The 18,159-nt window shown below is 41.9% G+C and overlaps 1 protein-coding gene across 1 annotated transcript; it reads left to right on the forward strand.

The window, feature by feature from the left end:
- The first annotated feature begins 446 nt into the window (after positions 1 to 446).
- Positions 447 to 2,351, forward strand: LOC109220581 (60S ribosomal protein L23-like). The gene is made up of 4 exons (XM_019385045.1): positions 447 to 608; positions 694 to 978; positions 1,796 to 1,837; positions 2,070 to 2,351. The coding sequence occupies exons 1-4, from the start codon at positions 596 to 598 to the stop codon at positions 2,150 to 2,152; spliced, it is 423 nt and encodes a 140-aa protein (XP_019240590.1). The 5' UTR covers positions 447 to 595; the 3' UTR covers positions 2,153 to 2,351.
- Positions 2,352 to 18,159: the final 15,808 nt, after the last annotated feature.

Here is an 18,159-nt window from a genome sequence, read left to right on the forward strand (position 1 = left end):
GACGCTTGGTCGTGAAGTTTGAGTTTCAAGTTCAAAAGTTAAAGACATGTAATCTTGAAGTCCTGAACTTAGAGTTCCAAGTTCAAAAGTTAAGGACATGTAGTCCTAAAGTGTTGAACTTAGAGTTACAGGTTAAAAAGTTAAGGACATGTAGTCTTGAGTCCTGAACTTAGAGTTTCAAGTTCAAAAGTTAAGGACATGTAGTCCTGAAGTTAAGGACATGAGCATAAGGGTATTTTCGTCCGGGCAGTTAAAGTTTATTAAACCAGTGGCTAAATACTAAAGACAGTTAAAACACTGACTTTAAAATAAAGATATGAGCCGTCAGTGGCTATTTGTGCACATCACCCCACCAAAATCCACATTACGTCCAAACCGTACAATTGGGCTAAACAACAGGCCTTAATTTCTTAATCATAACTGGGCCAAACGAGCCATCAGGGCACTGGACTGGCGCCCATGGTTATAGAAGAGAAACAAAGCCCTAATCAAATTTGCAGATATAGTTATATAAAACCCTAACGCCTCCAAATACCATTTCCTCTTCAGTTTTCGGTGGATAGAGAGAGGGCCGTGAAGATCGACACCGTCCGCAATGTCGAAGCGAGGTATCATTCAACCTTATTCCACTTCTTTCTATCATTAGCTGTATTTTTTTTTTCAATTTCTGAAAAATGTGTTTTAACTTTTAAGGACGAGGAGGTTCCGCCGGGAACAAGTTCAGAATGTCACTGGGTCTGCCGGTGGCGGCGACGGTGAACTGCGCCGATAACACAGGTGCTAAGAACCTGTACATCATTTCAGTGAAAGGGATCAAAGGAAGACTTAACAGGTTGCCTTCAGCTTGTGTTGGTGACATGGTTATGGCTACTGTTAAGAAGGGTAAGCCAGATCTTAGGAAGAAGGTTATGCCAGCTGTCATTGTTCGTCAGCGCAAGCCCTGGCGCCGAAAGGACGGTGTTTTTATGTACTTCGAAGGTATATTTTCAAAGTATCCTTGTTTTTATTTCGTTTGTGAAAATGTGCTCGAATATACTGGATTGAATATGGGAGATTTGTATAGTTGATCCTAATTAGTTTTGGATGGTTGTGCAGTTGTATGATTGATTGATATTGAAAATTTGTTTTTGTGATGTGTTTGCTGTTCTTTTTTCATGTTACAAAGCTGTTATGAGCTGAATTTTTGTGTTTTACTCTGTTAATATTTTGTTTATGGTTACTTGTTATGGCTTTATGAGGAATTTGGAGGTGTTGACTGTTATAATGTGGAAGTAGCTAGTGTTATTTGAGAGATGTATCTAAACATCCAACTAATTATATTATGATGAATGGGTAGCTTTATTTCTTTATTCATCAACTGCTTGATTCTATTTTTCTTGTTTGAGCTGCTGTGTTAGCTGTTATTTCCAGTCTTTCTGCTTGAATGAACTAGAATATATTGGAATGGACTGATAGATTCATTTAGCCAACCCAAGCCCCTAACTGATTCAGGATTGAGGCGTCTTTTCAGGGCTTTGCTGTCATGAGTTTGTTTAGTCCTTTTCTTCTTGCTGGTGCTGTTTGTTTCGGTTGACAAAAAGTTGATTGATCGTTCCTTTCTTTCTATTCAGTCGCAATTCTGTCTCCCCTTTGTGAGATGGCTTGTCAGTTTTGTTTCTGTGTGAGCCACTGTGTTATGTTTGCATTAATAGTATTATCTTATTAGCTTAGACAATGTCAGTTTCTGCTGGTGCATGTCTTCTAAAAAAGACACATGAAAACCTGTCTCTGATTCATTTGTTTTTGGGTTCTGCAGATAATGCTGGTGTGATTGTGAACCCCAAGGGTGAAATGAAAGGTAAACTCAGTTTACTTTGAATAGTGCAGATTTTATTTTAGAGGGTATCATAAATACCCTTAAAAATACATGCTTGATTATATTTTGAAGTCTCCCTCCCTGAAGATTCAAGCTGCTTCGATCAACCCCTTAATAAATTGCTTTCTTCTGTTGACTGGTATTTTAGGACCTCAAATATATGAACCTGTCTTGCTCTTGTCCTTGCCTTATTCTTTTAATGTTTTATTTGTAGGGTCTGCCATCACTGGCCCAATTGGAAAAGAATGTGCTGATCTTTGGCCTAGGATTGCAAGTGCTGCCAATGCTATTGTGTAGAAGTAGGGTTGCTAAGTAGTTTACAGTTCTCGTGTTGTTGGTTTTTCATCAAGTTTTTGAATATCTAAGGGCTTTGTCTTGGTAAGAATTATTGCTCAGAATTTTGCAGTGCTAAAATGGTTTTCACCCATCAAAGAAATCAAATGTTTTCATTTCCATGGTTTAGTGCATTTATCACAATGATACAGAAGTATTAATACGTTTCTTCTCATTAGTAGTGGTAATTGCTCTTCTGTCAATGCTTGAAAAAGTTTGTCACAATGTAGGCTCTTCATTTTTCTCTTTGAAAAAGTTATCTGTTAACTTTGAGGATTTATAAGGCCAAGGGTAAATTCACTGCCCTCCACTTAAACTACATGGTGGACAATTATTTTTTCTAAAGATATTGTATACTAAGTTTTTATGTCCTGTCGTCAAGTAACAGTATGATGTGAATCCACCATTGTCTGTTGTGGTTCGATTTTACCTTTATATTTTACGGTTACCTTGTCTTTGGGGCTTTTTTCCTTGAAGGTTAAAGATACTTTAATATGAATGTCTGATTATTAGATTTTATTTCGAAATACGAAAAAAATAATTAGAACTGTTTGTTTTTTTAGTATTTGAATTTGTATTTTGTCTTTATTTAAAAAACAATAAATACAGAATTTAAAAAAAGTATTAACCAAATATCATATCAGCAAAATATTAGATAAATCTCAAAACTAACCTTTTCATTACTATAGCTGTTCTCTATAGAATGAAAACCACTTTTAATTACTAATTCCTTATTTGTATTTTTAATTTAATTTCGGAAAAGGCTTAGAAATGCCACTCAACTAATATAAATGGCTATCTATGCCATCTTTTAAAAGGTCGTCCTATTCATGCCACTAACTGTATACTTTTGGTCTATTTATACCACTAACGTTATACTTTTGGCCTATTTATGCCATTGTCGGCTAACAGTTCCATTTTCTATTTTTTAAATAATAAGAATTAATTTTTCGACTCCACCTTTGCCACGCTTCTTTATATCACTGGTTCTTCGTAATTTGACCCTACATTTCTTTTAACCCTGATTATGTATAATTAACCATGCCCAACCCGATAAAATTCAACCATCTTTTAACCCAACCCCTAATCCCTTGTCGCGTAAGATGGTTGGATTTTATCGGGTTGTGCATGGTTAATTATACATAATCAGGGTTAAAAGAAATGTAGGGTCAAGTAAAGAAGAACCAGTAATATAAAGACACAGCAAATGTGGGGTCGGAAAATTAATTTGTATTATTTAAAAACCAGAAACGGAACTGTTAGGGCATCTCCAACCTTCACCCCCATTTTGGTCCCCAAAATGGAGATTTCCCTATTTTAGGGACAACTTACTCCAACCATTCCCCCATTCCTCCCCTCCCCCCAAGAGAATATTCTTTTTTATATTCTTCTCTCTCTTCTATATTATATTATTATCTTTTATTTCAATTTTATTTTTTTATTTCCATTAAACAAATTCCATCTTTTATTTTCATTGATTTGTAATTTCCATTAAAACAATTCCATAAAATTTTAAATAATATAAATTATAAGCAATTATTATAGATTAACTAATAATTCAAATAAAAGTGAAATCATTGCGATACAAGATTAATTAAATACATATTACATAACGATAAATTTCATTCGAAATACTACATAAATATTCAACTTCAACCTCTAGTATTCTCCCATAAATGATCTATTAATGAATTACGAAGTGCAAAATATTAAATGTATATTGTCGATCCGACTCGTCGTGAATTTATGCGACAAGAACAACAACGAATAATGTATAAAAGAAGTCAACAATATCCACAGTCACAACCACAACAATCCTCGGCCACATTCACTCAATACTATAATGATTTTGGTGTATCTGGAAACGACATACCTCCCTACTAAGTTATTGTGCTATTGATCGTGGTTTCAACTTTTATGTATTTTAATTTAATGTATTTTCAATTTTCATGTATTTCCAATTTTAATGCATTTTCATTTAATGTATTTTCAATTTTTACTTTTCAATTTTAGCAATATCTAATATTTTATATTTGCACCATTCATTTTTTGAGATGATTATATATTTTTTGCACAATTATAGCTTATAATAAAATTAACTTACAATTTTACATAAAAATAATAAATGCACAAAAATTAATATATCAAAAATATACGCCAAAGTTAAGATGTAAAATTAATATTATAAAGATATTACATAAACATAATTAGTATATATAAAGAGATAAATTAAAAGAGTTAATAATAAAATAATAATAAAATATGAATAGTAATTGGGGAGATGAATAGTGTCCCCCATATTTGGAGGAACACTATTCATCCCCCCATTTTGGGGGCAAAAATAGGGGAAGGTTGGAGCTCCATTATGGCAAAAGTTACCCTCATTATGGAGAAATGGGGGAGGGTTGGAGATGGCCTTAGTAGACAATGGCATAAATAGGCCAAAAGTATAATGCTAGTGGCATGAATAGAACGATCTTTTAACGGATGGCATAGATAGGCCATTTATGTTAGTTGATGGCATTATTAGGCCCTTTCTTGTTTAATTTTAATATAAGAGATGGGAAAGGGAAATAAGGAGTTTAAAATAAAGGAGAAAAGGTTGGTAGTGACGACGAGGATGGTGATAGGTGGCTGTGGTGTTTGTGCAGTGGGAGTCAGCAAAATAGTGATAAAAAGTCTATCTTCGCAGGAATTTTCTATCTTCATAGGAATTTTGGATTAACAACACCCAAAGGCGTATTATAGTAAAGAGGGTGGATCATAATAATGTTTACCTCGAAAATACGAGTAACAATTTAATTTGATTTATGATTTTAAAGATACGTGATTTAGTTCAATACTAATTAATAACCAAGAAATCTGAAGTATAAATGAAAGAAATAAGTAAAACCAAACCAGAATGTAGGTCAGTCTCGACCTCGAGCCAAAGTGACCTCGAGATGAATCAAGAACAGTAAAGCTAAAGGACAATTCTGATGAACAATGAGCGAAAATGTAAAAGAGTATATTCTTTGCCAATGATTGATTGCCTTTTACAAATGATTGGGGTCCCCTTTATATAATAGGGGAACCCTAAATAAGGTACATTTCCATTTACAGTAAGAATCTTATTGGGACAGCTTTCTAACCGCCTAGTACGGATTCGTACAAATCTATTCCGGGGTTTATGCCGCGATCTTGGGGACGTGGCAGGAATCTAGCTCATTCTGTTATAAATCCATAATGGCATTATCTCGAGGCTAGTCATATTAGGCTTTGGCGTTCCTCGAATATTTAGTTCTTCGAGCCTCGTGCTTCGTCCTCAGGTTCAAACTCGGTCCGTAGTGAGTCCGTTCCTCGACACGAGCCTTCGAGCCCACAAAATCGGGGGCACCTGATTTCACCGCATACAGATAGTCCTTGCGTTTCTTAGAGTAAAATGATAAGAAACGATTTGAACCTCAATTTTCCGGAGTCTAGGATGGTGACGCCATTCCCTTGACGTAGGTGCTCGAAGTGACCGAAACGTCCCGTCGTTTCACTTCCCAAAAACATTAAATGCATGCCAGTAATGGTCGGCCACTAGCGGCGCTGAACCGTCGCCGCTCATCTATAAATACGGGACTCCTTTTTTGAAGTAAGAACTTTACTTCTTGATTACATTCTCTCTGATCCCTTCTTCTTTCTCTCGCCACCTGCTTCCACCTCCGCCGCCCTTTAAGTGCCGAAAAACTTCGAGCTCCGCCAACTTCTGCATCTTTTAACTTCAAAACCATGGCGAAAACATCTAAAACAGTTCCTCAAAAAGAGAGAGCTTCTTCTTCCTCTTCTTGGCCGGCCAAACTTGTGGCGTCGGCTCTTCACGAGATGGTTCCCGACCCTTGTGTGATAAAGAAAGATTTCAACATTGAAAATCCCCCAACATCCCAGGCCGATGTGAACATGTATCTCGATACATTAGTTCGATATCGAAGAAGTACCTCAAGGCCGTGAAGAAGGACTGCGGTTGGGGAGAGAGTTCGTGATACAGATTCCCGACCCCGAGGATAGCATCACTACTCACGTGGAGGGGTCTTAAGTGTTTACACTTACCCCTTCACATTGGGTCCCCTCGATCCAGTAGTGATTGACTTTTGCAAAAGGTACGAGGTCACTCTCGACCAGATCCATCCCTCCTTTTGGCGCATCGTGATTATGCTGCGCTATTTCTCTAGCAAGGCCGAGGGGGTAGAGTTTACCCTCAACCATCTCATTCGGCTGTATCGGCCTCAGATGTTTCGAGGGCTTATCAAGCTTCAACGTTGATCAGAAAAGGCCTTCTTTGCTAGTAACGACAAGGATAAAGATCGACGCCGGATGAGCCGATTTGTTAGAGTGAGGACCTCGGACGTCATCCCTAGGGGAAAAATGCCATTCCCGGAGAGATGGAACTTCAATCGTAAGTGAAGTCCTTTCTCAAATCCCCTCTCATATTCCGCTTCCGTGTTTCGTAATGCCTCTACCTTTTTTACATTTGTTGCTTGGACGCCCGATGCAATCCCCGACCTTGAGGACTGGGTCCGAAAATTAGCTGCAACCTCCTCGTACGATGAGCGTAAATGGCGCAACTTATCGAAGGGAAAATGGGAGGCCAAGCACCATGGTTAGTTCTTCTCCTAGGTTTTCTAATGCTTTCCTTATACTGGAGATGTTTTCCACACTTACGCTTATCTATGTAGGCATCAGAGATGTCTTTGAAATGAGGCCAGCCCGGCCCGGGGAAGAGTCTGAGTCCCCGATTCCAAAATCGGGGAAGGACAACAAGAGAAAAAAGGCTTCGAAGCCCGAATACCCTCAGGAAGAGAGGGCCCCTACTCAAAGGCCAAGGAGGAAACTTATTCATGTGGATGTAGATTCGGTCCACCAGTTTCTGGATGATGAAGAAGATGAGGGCGAAGAATCGGCATTATTGACCCGGACTAGGAAACCGGTCGAGGCCGCCAAGCTCTCTGAACTGGAGACTTTGCCTTGTGGTGAGGAAACTCCGAAGAAATATTCGAGCAAAACCCTCGAGTCCCCTGAGATCGAGGTCATTCCCCCGCCTTTAACAAGCGCACCGGAGGGGGCAGGTGCCGAGAGTCCTAAAGCTAATCAGAACGCCCCAAGAGAAGAGTTCGGGGTTGTGACAATAGGTCACTCCCCTTCTCTGCCATCTTACTCCGAGGAGGCGATAAAAGATGCTCTAGCTCTGCGAACGCCCGACCCGAGCAATTTCCTCGAAGAAGATCCTTTTTAGGATTGTTTCACTGGGGTCGATGATGTCGCCGACCTTAATGACGCATCCACCCTCTTCGAAGAGGCTCATCGTCTCTTCTCTCGGGTAAACACTAATTTTTATTGTTGTGATTTTCTTTCTTCTCCTCTTTTCTTGACTGATATCTCTTTGTTTTACGCGTAGGCCATCATCAAGTTCAGGGCCGAACTGAGCCAATGTGAGGACGAGCTCAGAAAGGCTTTGGATGAAGAGAAGGCCCTGAGGCTCATTTGTAGCCAAAAGGAGGAGGAGCTCAAGGACCTTCGGGCTGATTTGGCCAAAGCTCGAAAAAACGAGGCCGAGCTAGACAAGCAGGTAACCGTGATTTTGATAGAGTATGGTCTTCTTGGCCTTACTGTGGAGGCTAACACTTCAATGTCTCGGCTACAGCAAAAGTTAGAGGTGATCGGGCAACTTCGGGGCGAGGTTGATCAGGTTAAGGCTGACTGCCACCGATGGAAGGAGAACATGGATCAGCTTGCTGCTAATAAAGAGGCTGCTCTAGCCCAACTGGCCTCGGTTGAGACTCATCTCCGAGCTAAAGTGAAAAATTTGGCCCAGACCAAGAAGATCGAGGAGCTCGAGACAAAATTCGCTGAAGCCGGGGGCGAGGTTGCCGAGGCCAAGGCTAAAATTGAGAGGACGAAGGCCACGACTGATAAAACCATCACCGTATACTTAAGAGATGCCGAGGCTGTTCAAGCGGAGCTAAGGGAGGCCTCCGACCGGGAGAAGCGGGTCAGCGCTTTGGCCAAGTGTCAAGCCCCAAGGGAGACCCTCGAAGAGATTCACGCTCGAGATTTTGACTCATCAATGAAATAGCCCAAGCAAAAGCACATAAGGCCGATGCCAAGTTCCTCGTTTCTTCTGATGATGAAGATTTTGTGAGTGGCTCTGAGGGTGAGGAAGATGAGGATGGAGTCCCGGAGAAGGAGGTTCCCGAGGGTGTGGCTCCCGAAGATGTAGCTCCCGAGGATGCGGCTTCCAAAGATGTGGGTCCCGAGGATACGGCTTCCAAAGATGTGATTCCCGAGGACGTGGCCCCTAAGTAGATTAGGTTCCTTCATTTTTGTTTTTGTGTAAGGCCCTTTGTGGGCATTGTAAATACTTTATGTGAATATAAGGAGTTCCCTTTCTTTTTACTTTATCTCCGATTTGTATTGAATTTTGCTTCGTCTTCATTTGTGGAAAATTTTGATGTTTTGATTCTAATGATCAAGTGAGCACTGGCTCGGGCTCAGAATATAACAAACCCTTAGGTTTTTAGTGATCAAAGGGTGATCTTCGAACTTATAATAGAATACCTTTTGAGGTTTTTGTTAACCCTCGAGTTATGCTTAAGTCGATTTACTGCGAGCTTGGGATGATGGGACTTTTGAGTCTGAGTTGAGTGAGAATAAGGTCTCGAACTCCGCATGCTTCGGCCCTTAGGCTCTTTTATATTGGCCCTTAGGCTCTTTAAATTGGGCCAATTCGGCCTGTAGGACGACTGTAATTTTTCCCTCTTTTCGGCTAAAAGACTTAGTGAAAATTTCTTTATGCCTTAGCATGTGTTTTTTGTACCCGTTGGATTTTTCAAAGGCTCGGCCGATCGGAACCTCATTTGTAATCAGTTGGTGTAATGATAATCGAATACCTCTTGAGGCTTTTTCGAAGGCTGATGTTATCGAAGCCCTTTATTATTTGCTTTTGCAGAGGGTAGCCTGATTTAACCGATTTTTCAAAGTGTTTGAAGGCCTTTAATTTATGGCAGAAGTCGGACGTCTCCGAGATGCACTATTTTGGCCGTAGCCTTTTTATATGACCGTAGTCTTTAATATGGCCGTAGCCTTTAACATGGCCGTAGCCTTCGGGTATGTCTTTTTGACTTGTTTCCCAATAACCTTTCGAACTTGTTCGAAAGGTTAGTCCCCGAGTATGATGGCCTTGGCCTTTATATCGAGGGGATTCCTTTTTGAGGTCTTATGAATTCGAGTTTTTGATGAGGTGTTGACTGTCGATGACGGTCCCCGAGTATTCAAAGTGTATTTCGTGTTTTGGCTCTAGAGTCGTTTCTCGCAAGATCACAAGTATGATGTTTGTATAGTAGCAAAAATTTTTTTTTTAGACACCAAGTGCTTTGATATAGAGAGAATGCTTCTTTGAATAATTGATACATGCGTACATGTTTTGCCGTCGGGGCTCGACTATGCTACATGGACACAGTTCATCTGACCGTTTGCCCCATTACAAAGTTTTTCTATCGAGGCCTTCTTTGTCGTGAAGTATTTTCCTCGAAAATACCATATCCGAGGATGATGCCCCCCCAGTATTCGAGGTTGATTGAAAAGAAGCCTTGGATACTGTTGAGTTCTCCTCAAGTAGCACATAGTTGTTGCCTCGTTAAAAACCTCGCCGGCAAAACCCATTTGGGACAAAATCCGATCTAAGGGAAAAAGAGTGCAATGCGTGCTTTAAAACCTAAGGTCTTCGTGTAAAAAAGAGGCGTCTTCGATGTCCTCGATCGAACACCTGCAATGAGTTAGTTTTAAATGCAAATGGACAAAAGGAGGAAATCATACCTTAGCAGTAGTATCGTTTGAGTAGTGATACATTCCAATTGTTCGACAGTTGTTCGCCTCCCATCGTGCCAAGTTTGTAAGATCCTTTACGGACAACTCCGATGACTCGGTACGGTCCTTCCCAATTCGGGCTCAGTTTCCATTCATTCGGGTCTCGTGTATTGAGGGTGACCTTCCGTAGAACTAAGTCCCCAATTCCAAAGTGTCGAAGGTTAGTCCTTCTATTATAACATCTTTCTATTTTTTGTTTCTGCGCCGCCATCCGAACAAGTGCAACTTCTTGTTTTTCATCTAATAGCTCGAGGCTAGTATTCATAGCCTCGTGATTCGACTCCTCCAATGCATGTCAAAACTTGGCACTGGGTTCTCCGACCTCGATCGTGATTAAGGCCTCGGAGCCATATACCAAAGAGAACGGAGTAGCCCCCGTGCTGGACTTCAATGTCGTTCGATATGCCCAAAGTACCTCGGGTAGAACTTCTCTCCATTTTCCATTTGCATCGTCCAACCTTTTCTTTAAGTTTTGAATGATAGTTTTGTTTGTTGACTCGGCCTGTCCATTCCTGGTTGGGTGATACGGTGTTGATAAGATCCTCTTTATTTTGTGTGCTTCGAGGAACTCCGTTACCTTGCTGCCGACGAATTGCTTTCCATTGTCACATACAATCTCGGCAAGTATCCTGAACCGACATATGATGTGGTCCCGGATGAAGTCAATAATTTCCTTTTCTCTGACCTTCTCGGAGGCTTGTGCTTCCACCCATTTAGAAAAATAATCAGTCATGAACAAAATGAATTTATCTTTACCTGGGGCTATTGGTAGAGGGCTGACTATGTCCATTCCCCATTTCATGAAAGGCCATGGGGATATGATTGAGTGTAGTTGCTCTTCGGGCTGGTGAATCATCGGAGCGAACATTTGACATTTATCACACCTTTTAACAAACTCCTTAGTGTCTTTTTCCATGCCATCCCAGTAATACCCTGCTCTGATAACTTTGCGAACTAAAGACTCGGCGCCGAAGTGATTCCCACAAGTGCCTTCGTGGATTTCTCGTAGAACATGATCGGTATCCCCCGGCCCCAAACATACTGCGAATGGTCCGTCGAACGTCCTCCTGTACAATGTTCTATCTTCATCTAATGTGAACCTAGTAGCCTTGGTTCGTTGGGCCCTTTACTCTTTATGATCCGATGGGAGTTTTCCATTTTTCAAATACTCGATATACTTATTCCTCCAATCCCAAGTCAAACTTGTATAATTTATCTCGGTATGACCCTCTTCCACTACAGACCTCGATAATTGGATGATAGTCCTCGGGACTATATCATCTTCTTCAATCGATGACCCCAGATTAGCAAGTGCGTCGGCCTCACTATTTTGTTCTCGTGGCACATGATCTAGAGTCAATTCCTTGAAGTGGTGCAAAGTTACCTGCAACTTGTCCAAATATCTTTGCATCCTATCCTCTCGAACTTCAAAGCTTTTGTTTACTTGATTTACGACCAACAGGAAATCACACTTGGCTTCGATGATTTCTGCCCCCAGGCTTTTAGCTAGCTCGAGACCTGCAATCATGGCCTCATACTCGGCCTCGTTATTTGTCAACCTAGAATTTTTGATAGATTGTCTAATGGTACTACCTGTTGGTGGTTTCAAAATAATGCCAAGCCCGGACCCTTTCACATTCAAAGCACCGTCTGTGAAAAGAGTCCATACCCCCGATGATGTACCCGATTTTAGCAGGAGTTCTTTCTCCACTTCGGGTACGAGGATCAGCGTAAAATCAGCCACGAAGTCAGCTAAGATTCGACACTTGATGGTCGTTCGGGGTTGATATTCGATATCGTACCCACCAAGTTCGACGGCCCATTTGGCCAACCGGCCCGACAATTCGGGCTTATGCAAAACATTTTGAAGGGGGTAAGTAGTTACCACACATATTGGGTGACACTGAAAATATGGCTTTAACTTTCTAGATGCGTTTATTAATGCAAGTGCTAATTTTTCTAACTAAGGGTATCTAGTTTCAGCATCTCCTAGAGTTCGACTTACATAATAAACAAGGAATTGCGTACCTTGCTCTTCTCGAACCAGTACCCCACTTACCACTATTTCGGACACTGCCAAATATAAGTAAAGCTTTACATCTACCTTCAGAGTGTGAAGCAAAGGCGGGCTCGATAAGTATCGCTTCAATTCCTCTAAAGTCTACTGGCATTCCGGGGTCCATGCGAAGTCCTTTTTCTTTTCTAGCAAGGAAAAGAACCTGTGACTTCGATCCGATGACCTCAAAATGAATCGACCCAGGGCGGCTATTCGTCCTGTTAGCCTTTGCACGGATTTTACGATCCACAATTGTGATATCTTCGATGGCCTTGATCTTTTCGGGGTTGATCTCGATCCCTCGGCTACATACCATGAAGCCTAGGAACTTGCCCGAGCCGACTCCGTAGGCACATTTTTCCGGGTTAAGCTTCATGTTGTACTTTCTCAAGATTTTGAATGTTTCCTACAAATGAGTTAAATGGTCCTCTGTGCGCAGGGACTTAACCAACATATCGTCAATGTAAACTTCCATTGATTTACCTATTTGTTCCTCGAACATCTTGTTAACTAGGCGTTGGTATGTAGCTCCAGCATTTTTTAGAACAAAGGGCATTACATTGTAACATTATGTTCCAAACTTAGTGATGAACGAGGTCTTCTCCTGGTCCTCCGATCATCTAAATTTGATTGTACCCGGAGTAGGCGTCGAGAAAAGTTAGGATCTCGTGGCCGGCCATGGCATCGATCATGCGATCGATGTTAGGCAATGGAAAAGAGTCTTTTGGGCATACTTTATTTAAATCCTTGTAATCTACGCACATTCTAAGTTTGTTTCCCTTTTTAGGAACTACAACTACGTTGGCTAACCATTCGGGGTATTTTACCTCCCGAATAGACCCTATTTTAAGAAGTTTGGTTACCTCATCCTTTATGAATTCATGCTTCACCTCGGACTGGGGCCTCCTTTTTTGTTTTACCAGTTTGAACCTGGGGTCGAGGCATAGCCGGTGTGTTGTTATTTCCGGTGGGATCCCTATCATGTCTAAATAGGACCAAGCAAAACAATCCACAATATCAATAAGAAATTGAATAAGTTTTTTCCTGAGTTCGGGGGTTAACCCCGTACCCAAGTATACCTTTCTCTCGGGCATGTATTCGATCAGTATGACCTGCTCAGTTCCTCGACCGTCGACTTGGTTGCATCGGACTCTTCGGGAACGATGAAAGTTCGAGGAGTAAGGAGATCCTCTTCTTCTTCGATTACCTGTTCTGGTTCGGTCGAGGCAAGGATCGGTGATTGCTATTTGGCCGTCTTCTTATCTTTGGTGCTCAATTTTTCCAAGATGGAAGGCGTTGGTATCGGTATCACCTCTTCGACTGCAAACAGCTCTTCGCTGTTGGGAACTTCATCATCTGATGACCTCATGTTGTGTATCCATGGCATCCCGAGAAGTGCATTATACCTCATGTCGCCTTCGATGGCATGGAATTTTGTATCCTAGATGGCCCCGGCCACGTTCACCGGTAGGATTATCTCCCCCTTTGTTGTTTCGCTTGCCATGTTGAAGCCATTTAGGACTCCGGATGCAGGTACAATTTGGTCCTGAAGGCCGAGCTGCTCTACGACCCTCGATCTGATTATGTTTTCTAAGCTACCCGGATCCACTAGAACACGTTTAACTTGAATTTTATTTAACAAAATAGAAATTACCAGGGCGTCATTGTGCGGCTGAGATATGCCTTCCTTTCCTCATCATCGAATGATAGGACGCCCTCGGGCACATAGCTCCGAGTCCATTTTTCCCTGGTGATCGACACCATGGTGCGTTTGAATATAGGCCCTTGTGGAACATCGACACCGCCCACGATCATATGAATTACGTGTTGCGATTCCTCCTGCTCATTTTTTCTATTTGCATCTCTTTCCCTGAAGTGGTTCTTAGCTCGATCGCTGAGAAATTCTCGAAGATGACCCTCATTGAACAACCGAGCTACCTCATCCCTCAGCTGCCTACAGTCTTCGGTTCTATGGCCATGTGTGCCACGATATTTACACATCAGGTTCGGATTCCTTTGAGTAGGATCAGTTTGTATAAGCCTAGGCCACCTGGTGTCTTTGATTCTTCCAATAGCTGACACGATCCCCGATGCATCTACACTAAAATAAACTCCTACAATCGAGGTGCTTCCACGGGGTCGGTACGCTTTATCAAAACCATTCTTACTCAAGAGTCCCCGAGAACTTTGACTCGATTATTTTTCTGATTGTTCCGAGGGATGTTGCGCCTCGGCTCGTTGTTCCTCCAATTGACATATGGATGATACCGTTCCTTGTTTAATCTTGATTCCTTATCTATGTCCCTCGGGGGCTTAGCTGCCAATCTATTAGGATGAACTAAACCCGAGGGGGCTCCCAACTGGTCGTCCTCGACCCTGATCTTCGATTAGTAACGATTATGTACATCTGACCATGTCATTACTAGGTAATCGATCAGATTCTACTTTAATTGTTGTGATGCGATAGAACTCCGCTCGTTCAAACCCTGCATAAAAGCTTGTACCGCCCAGTCATCCGAGACCGGAGGTAATTCCATTCGCTCCATCTGAAACCGGGACACAAACTCCCTTAATATCTCATCGTTCCTCTGTCTTATCTTAAAAACATCCTATTTCCTCGTCGCCACCTTTATGGCCCCGGCATGTGCTTTCACGAAGGCGTCTGCTAACATAGCAAACGAATCGATAGAGTTCGGGGGCATGTTGTGGTACCAAATCATCGCTCCTTTCGACAAAGTTTCCCCAAATTTTTTCAAAAATACTGATTCGATATCATCATCATTCAGGTCGTTTCCTTTAATCCCGCAAGTATATGAGGTAATATGTTCATTAGGGTCGGTTGTCCCATTGTATTTGGGTATATCGGGTATGCAAAACTTCTTAGGAATGGGCATCGGAGCTGCGCTCTGAGGGAATGGTTTTTGTATGGATTTTTTGGCATCTAAACCCTTCAAGACCGGGCGTGCCCCCGGTATTTGATCAACACGGGAGTTATAAGTCTCAACTTTCTTGTCATTATCCTCACTTCTTCTCCCCGGACTCGATTCTCTTGGTGAGTTCCTCGAGCATCCTCATAATAGTGGGATTAGTCTCCGAGACATTACCATTTGATCTTTCCGATATCGGCTCAGTACGTCGAGTGTTTTCTGGTTCGACCATTGATAACTAGGGATTATGATGCATTTTACACTCCTTCTTGCTTAAGTTTCGATTAGAAATGTGTACAAAATAGTCCCAAAGGCTCACAAGTTGTGCTTGATTGTAGGTTTGATCATCAAGGTGACAAGGTGTCAAAAACCAGCTCAAAAAGGAGTGAAACTTGCACAAGTACCCAGACAAGACCAAGCTCAGTCAAACAGCGCCAGTGCGGCCGCATACCATTCTGTGCGGTCCGCAAGGATGAAGTTCAGAGACTATGTTTTTCAGGCCATCAGGCAATGCGGCCGCAAAGAGTTTTGTGCGGTCCGCATTGGGCTCATTGCGGCCGCACTCGATTTCGTGCGGTCCGCAGAGCCAAGGTTCAGAGAGATGACAATTGGAGAATTATGCCCAATGCGGTCCGCGGTCCATTTTGTGCGGACCACAGTAGAAGCCACCGCATCCGCGGTGCATTTTGTGCGGTCCACGGTGGCCAAACTGCAGAGAGCATAAAAGTCAAGCCAAGAGCCTTAATGCGGCCGCACTCGATGCTGTGCGGTCCGCACTTGCCCCACAGGGGTATTTTTGTCCAGAATTTTCAGCCTAGTATAAATAGTTTTTTTTCCCATTTTTAGGTCATTAGTTAGATTCTAGAACAGAGTTGCGCTCGTGAACAGGATTTTCTTGCCATTTGGAGTAATTTTACAATAGTTTTACTATTGATTCTTCAAGTTTTAATTAGTAATTTAATTTTATGGGTTTATCTTCATCTATGTCTTTGTTTTTCTCTATTATCATGAGTAGCTAGACCCATCAGCTAGGGTTGTGGCTCAATTCTAGTGTGGGTAATTGATGGGTCTTGTGTTTTAAGGTTTGAATGTCTATGGGTGTTTGATATTTGGACTAATTTATGGTTTTATTGTTGAATTAGTGATTGCAAACACTAGTTTATACTTTGTTGATTTTGGCTCTTCTTGAGAAAGAGAGCCTAAGTCTCTAGAATTAGTCCAACAAGGAATTGGGGCGTACTCAAGAGAATTGATAGCCCCAATTAAAGGGTTAAACCGAGAGATCGCAATACCCGACTTGAACCTCAATTGCTTGCACAAATGATCATACCCAATTGATCTTGAGAAAGTCAATTAGGGAAACATCACTCGAACTACCGAGAGGTATAGAGTGGGTAGAATCGTGCAATGGTTATATCGTAATCCCCAAATATGACAACCTAGCCTTAGACACAAGAACCCGTTAATTATCCACCTAGGTGATAGTCACTCCCCTAGTGCCTTTTAACCAATTAGAACATCCTCAATAGTCTCTTCTTAGCTTAACTTAGCTCAATTTAGCATATTGGTAGTATAAACATAGAAGTTAAATCAAAAACCAAAAATGTTTAGAAGTGTAATTAGGAACAATTACGCAACTCTAACTTAGATAGAAACTCAATTCCAATTTCTAGCTCCCTGTGGAAATCGATCCCGACCTCATCGGGTAAAAGCTGCTTCGACCTCTCTTGCTACTCTATAGTAGTACAGGGTTGGCCTCGATCACCTTTTTGGCGCCGTTGCCGGGGAGCAAACGGTCTTGATTATCTATCTTAGTAGTTTTGTGAATTGTTCTTTTTTCCTTCTTTGTTACTAATGTGTGTGTGTCACAACTTCAGGTGCAAAATGGCATCAAACAACAATGACCCTCTTGGCAATATGGTTGCGGGGGAGGAGGTAGATGATATTGGAGATGATGAGATGCCTCTTGTACCTCAAGGACAACGTAGAGGCCGCCAAGCCAATGCAAATGATAATATTCCAGATCCTCATCCACCACCTCCAAGAGTGGCCCCTCGAGTTCTTCCCAACCAAGGCTATGCTAGTGCAATTGTCCCGCCCCGGATCCGGGCGGGCAATTTTCAAATTAACAACGTGATGCTGACATTATTGGAGCAGCGTGGGTACTTCACGGGTGCTCCCACTCAGAATGCTTACAAACATCTCAAGGGGTTCGTGGAGACCTGTTGGGGGAGCAAGCAAACCAATGTGTCCCATTCTCACTTAGAGGGAAGGCATTGGATATGCTTGAGCGACTTCCCAGCCATTCCATCACCATTTGGGACGAGTTGGCGGATAAGTTCATTGCCAAATTTTTCTCACCAGGGCACATGGCAGCATTAAGGGACGAGATCTTAGCTTTCAAGCAGGAGCCCACCGAACCATTACACGAGATTTGGGAGAGATATAGAACCATGGTGAAGGAATGACCCAATAATGATATGACAGAGGCAATGATACAACAAACCTTCTACTGGGGTATCAATACAACGAATCAATGCATAGTGAATCAATTGGTTGGGGGTAATTTCATGAAGTTGCCTTATGATGAAGCTTGTGCTATTCTTGACGAAATGGCTGACACATCCTCCGCTTGGCAAAGTAGGGCCAATGTGCCATAAGGTGACCCCACGGTCACTCACTTGCGCAAAGAACTACATGACCATGGACAGGCTATAGTAGAACTTACAACAACAATGAACCAATTAGCAAAGGCACAGATACAACAAGTTCAAAATCCTCGCCAAGTAAATGCCATGGAGGGTGTCAACATGCTAGTGAACAATAGAAGACAAAGAGGTCAACAGAACCAAGGGAGTTCGGATCAATTTGACAATGATTGTGGTGGACTCCAAGATGATGGCTATGATGGGCAGAATGAAGAGGTACAATATGTGAATAATTATCAAGGCCAAAGAAGCAATTCTTCTAACCAACAGCAACAATGGAGATCCCAGGGCAATTGGGGTAACCAACAACAAGGCAACAACAACTGGAATAATCAACAACAAGGGAACAATAATCAAAATCCAAATTGGGGCAATCAAAACAACAATCGGAGC

Source organism: Nicotiana attenuata, unplaced genomic scaffold (assembly GCF_001879085.1).
Source record: "Nicotiana attenuata strain UT unplaced genomic scaffold, NIATTr2, whole genome shotgun sequence".
Taxonomy (NCBI): Eukaryota; Viridiplantae; Streptophyta; class Magnoliopsida; order Solanales; family Solanaceae; genus Nicotiana; species Nicotiana attenuata.

Bases quoted from the DNA above. Each gene is read 5' to 3' on its own strand.
- LOC109220581 (XM_019385045.1), top strand. The intron at 979-1,795 runs GTATATTTTCAA...TGGGTTCTGCAG, and splicing joins TGTTTTTATGTACTTCGAAG to ATAATGCTGGTGTGATTGTG. The intron at 1,838-2,069 runs GTAAACTCAGTT...TTTTATTTGTAG, and splicing joins CCCCAAGGGTGAAATGAAAG to GGTCTGCCATCACTGGCCCA.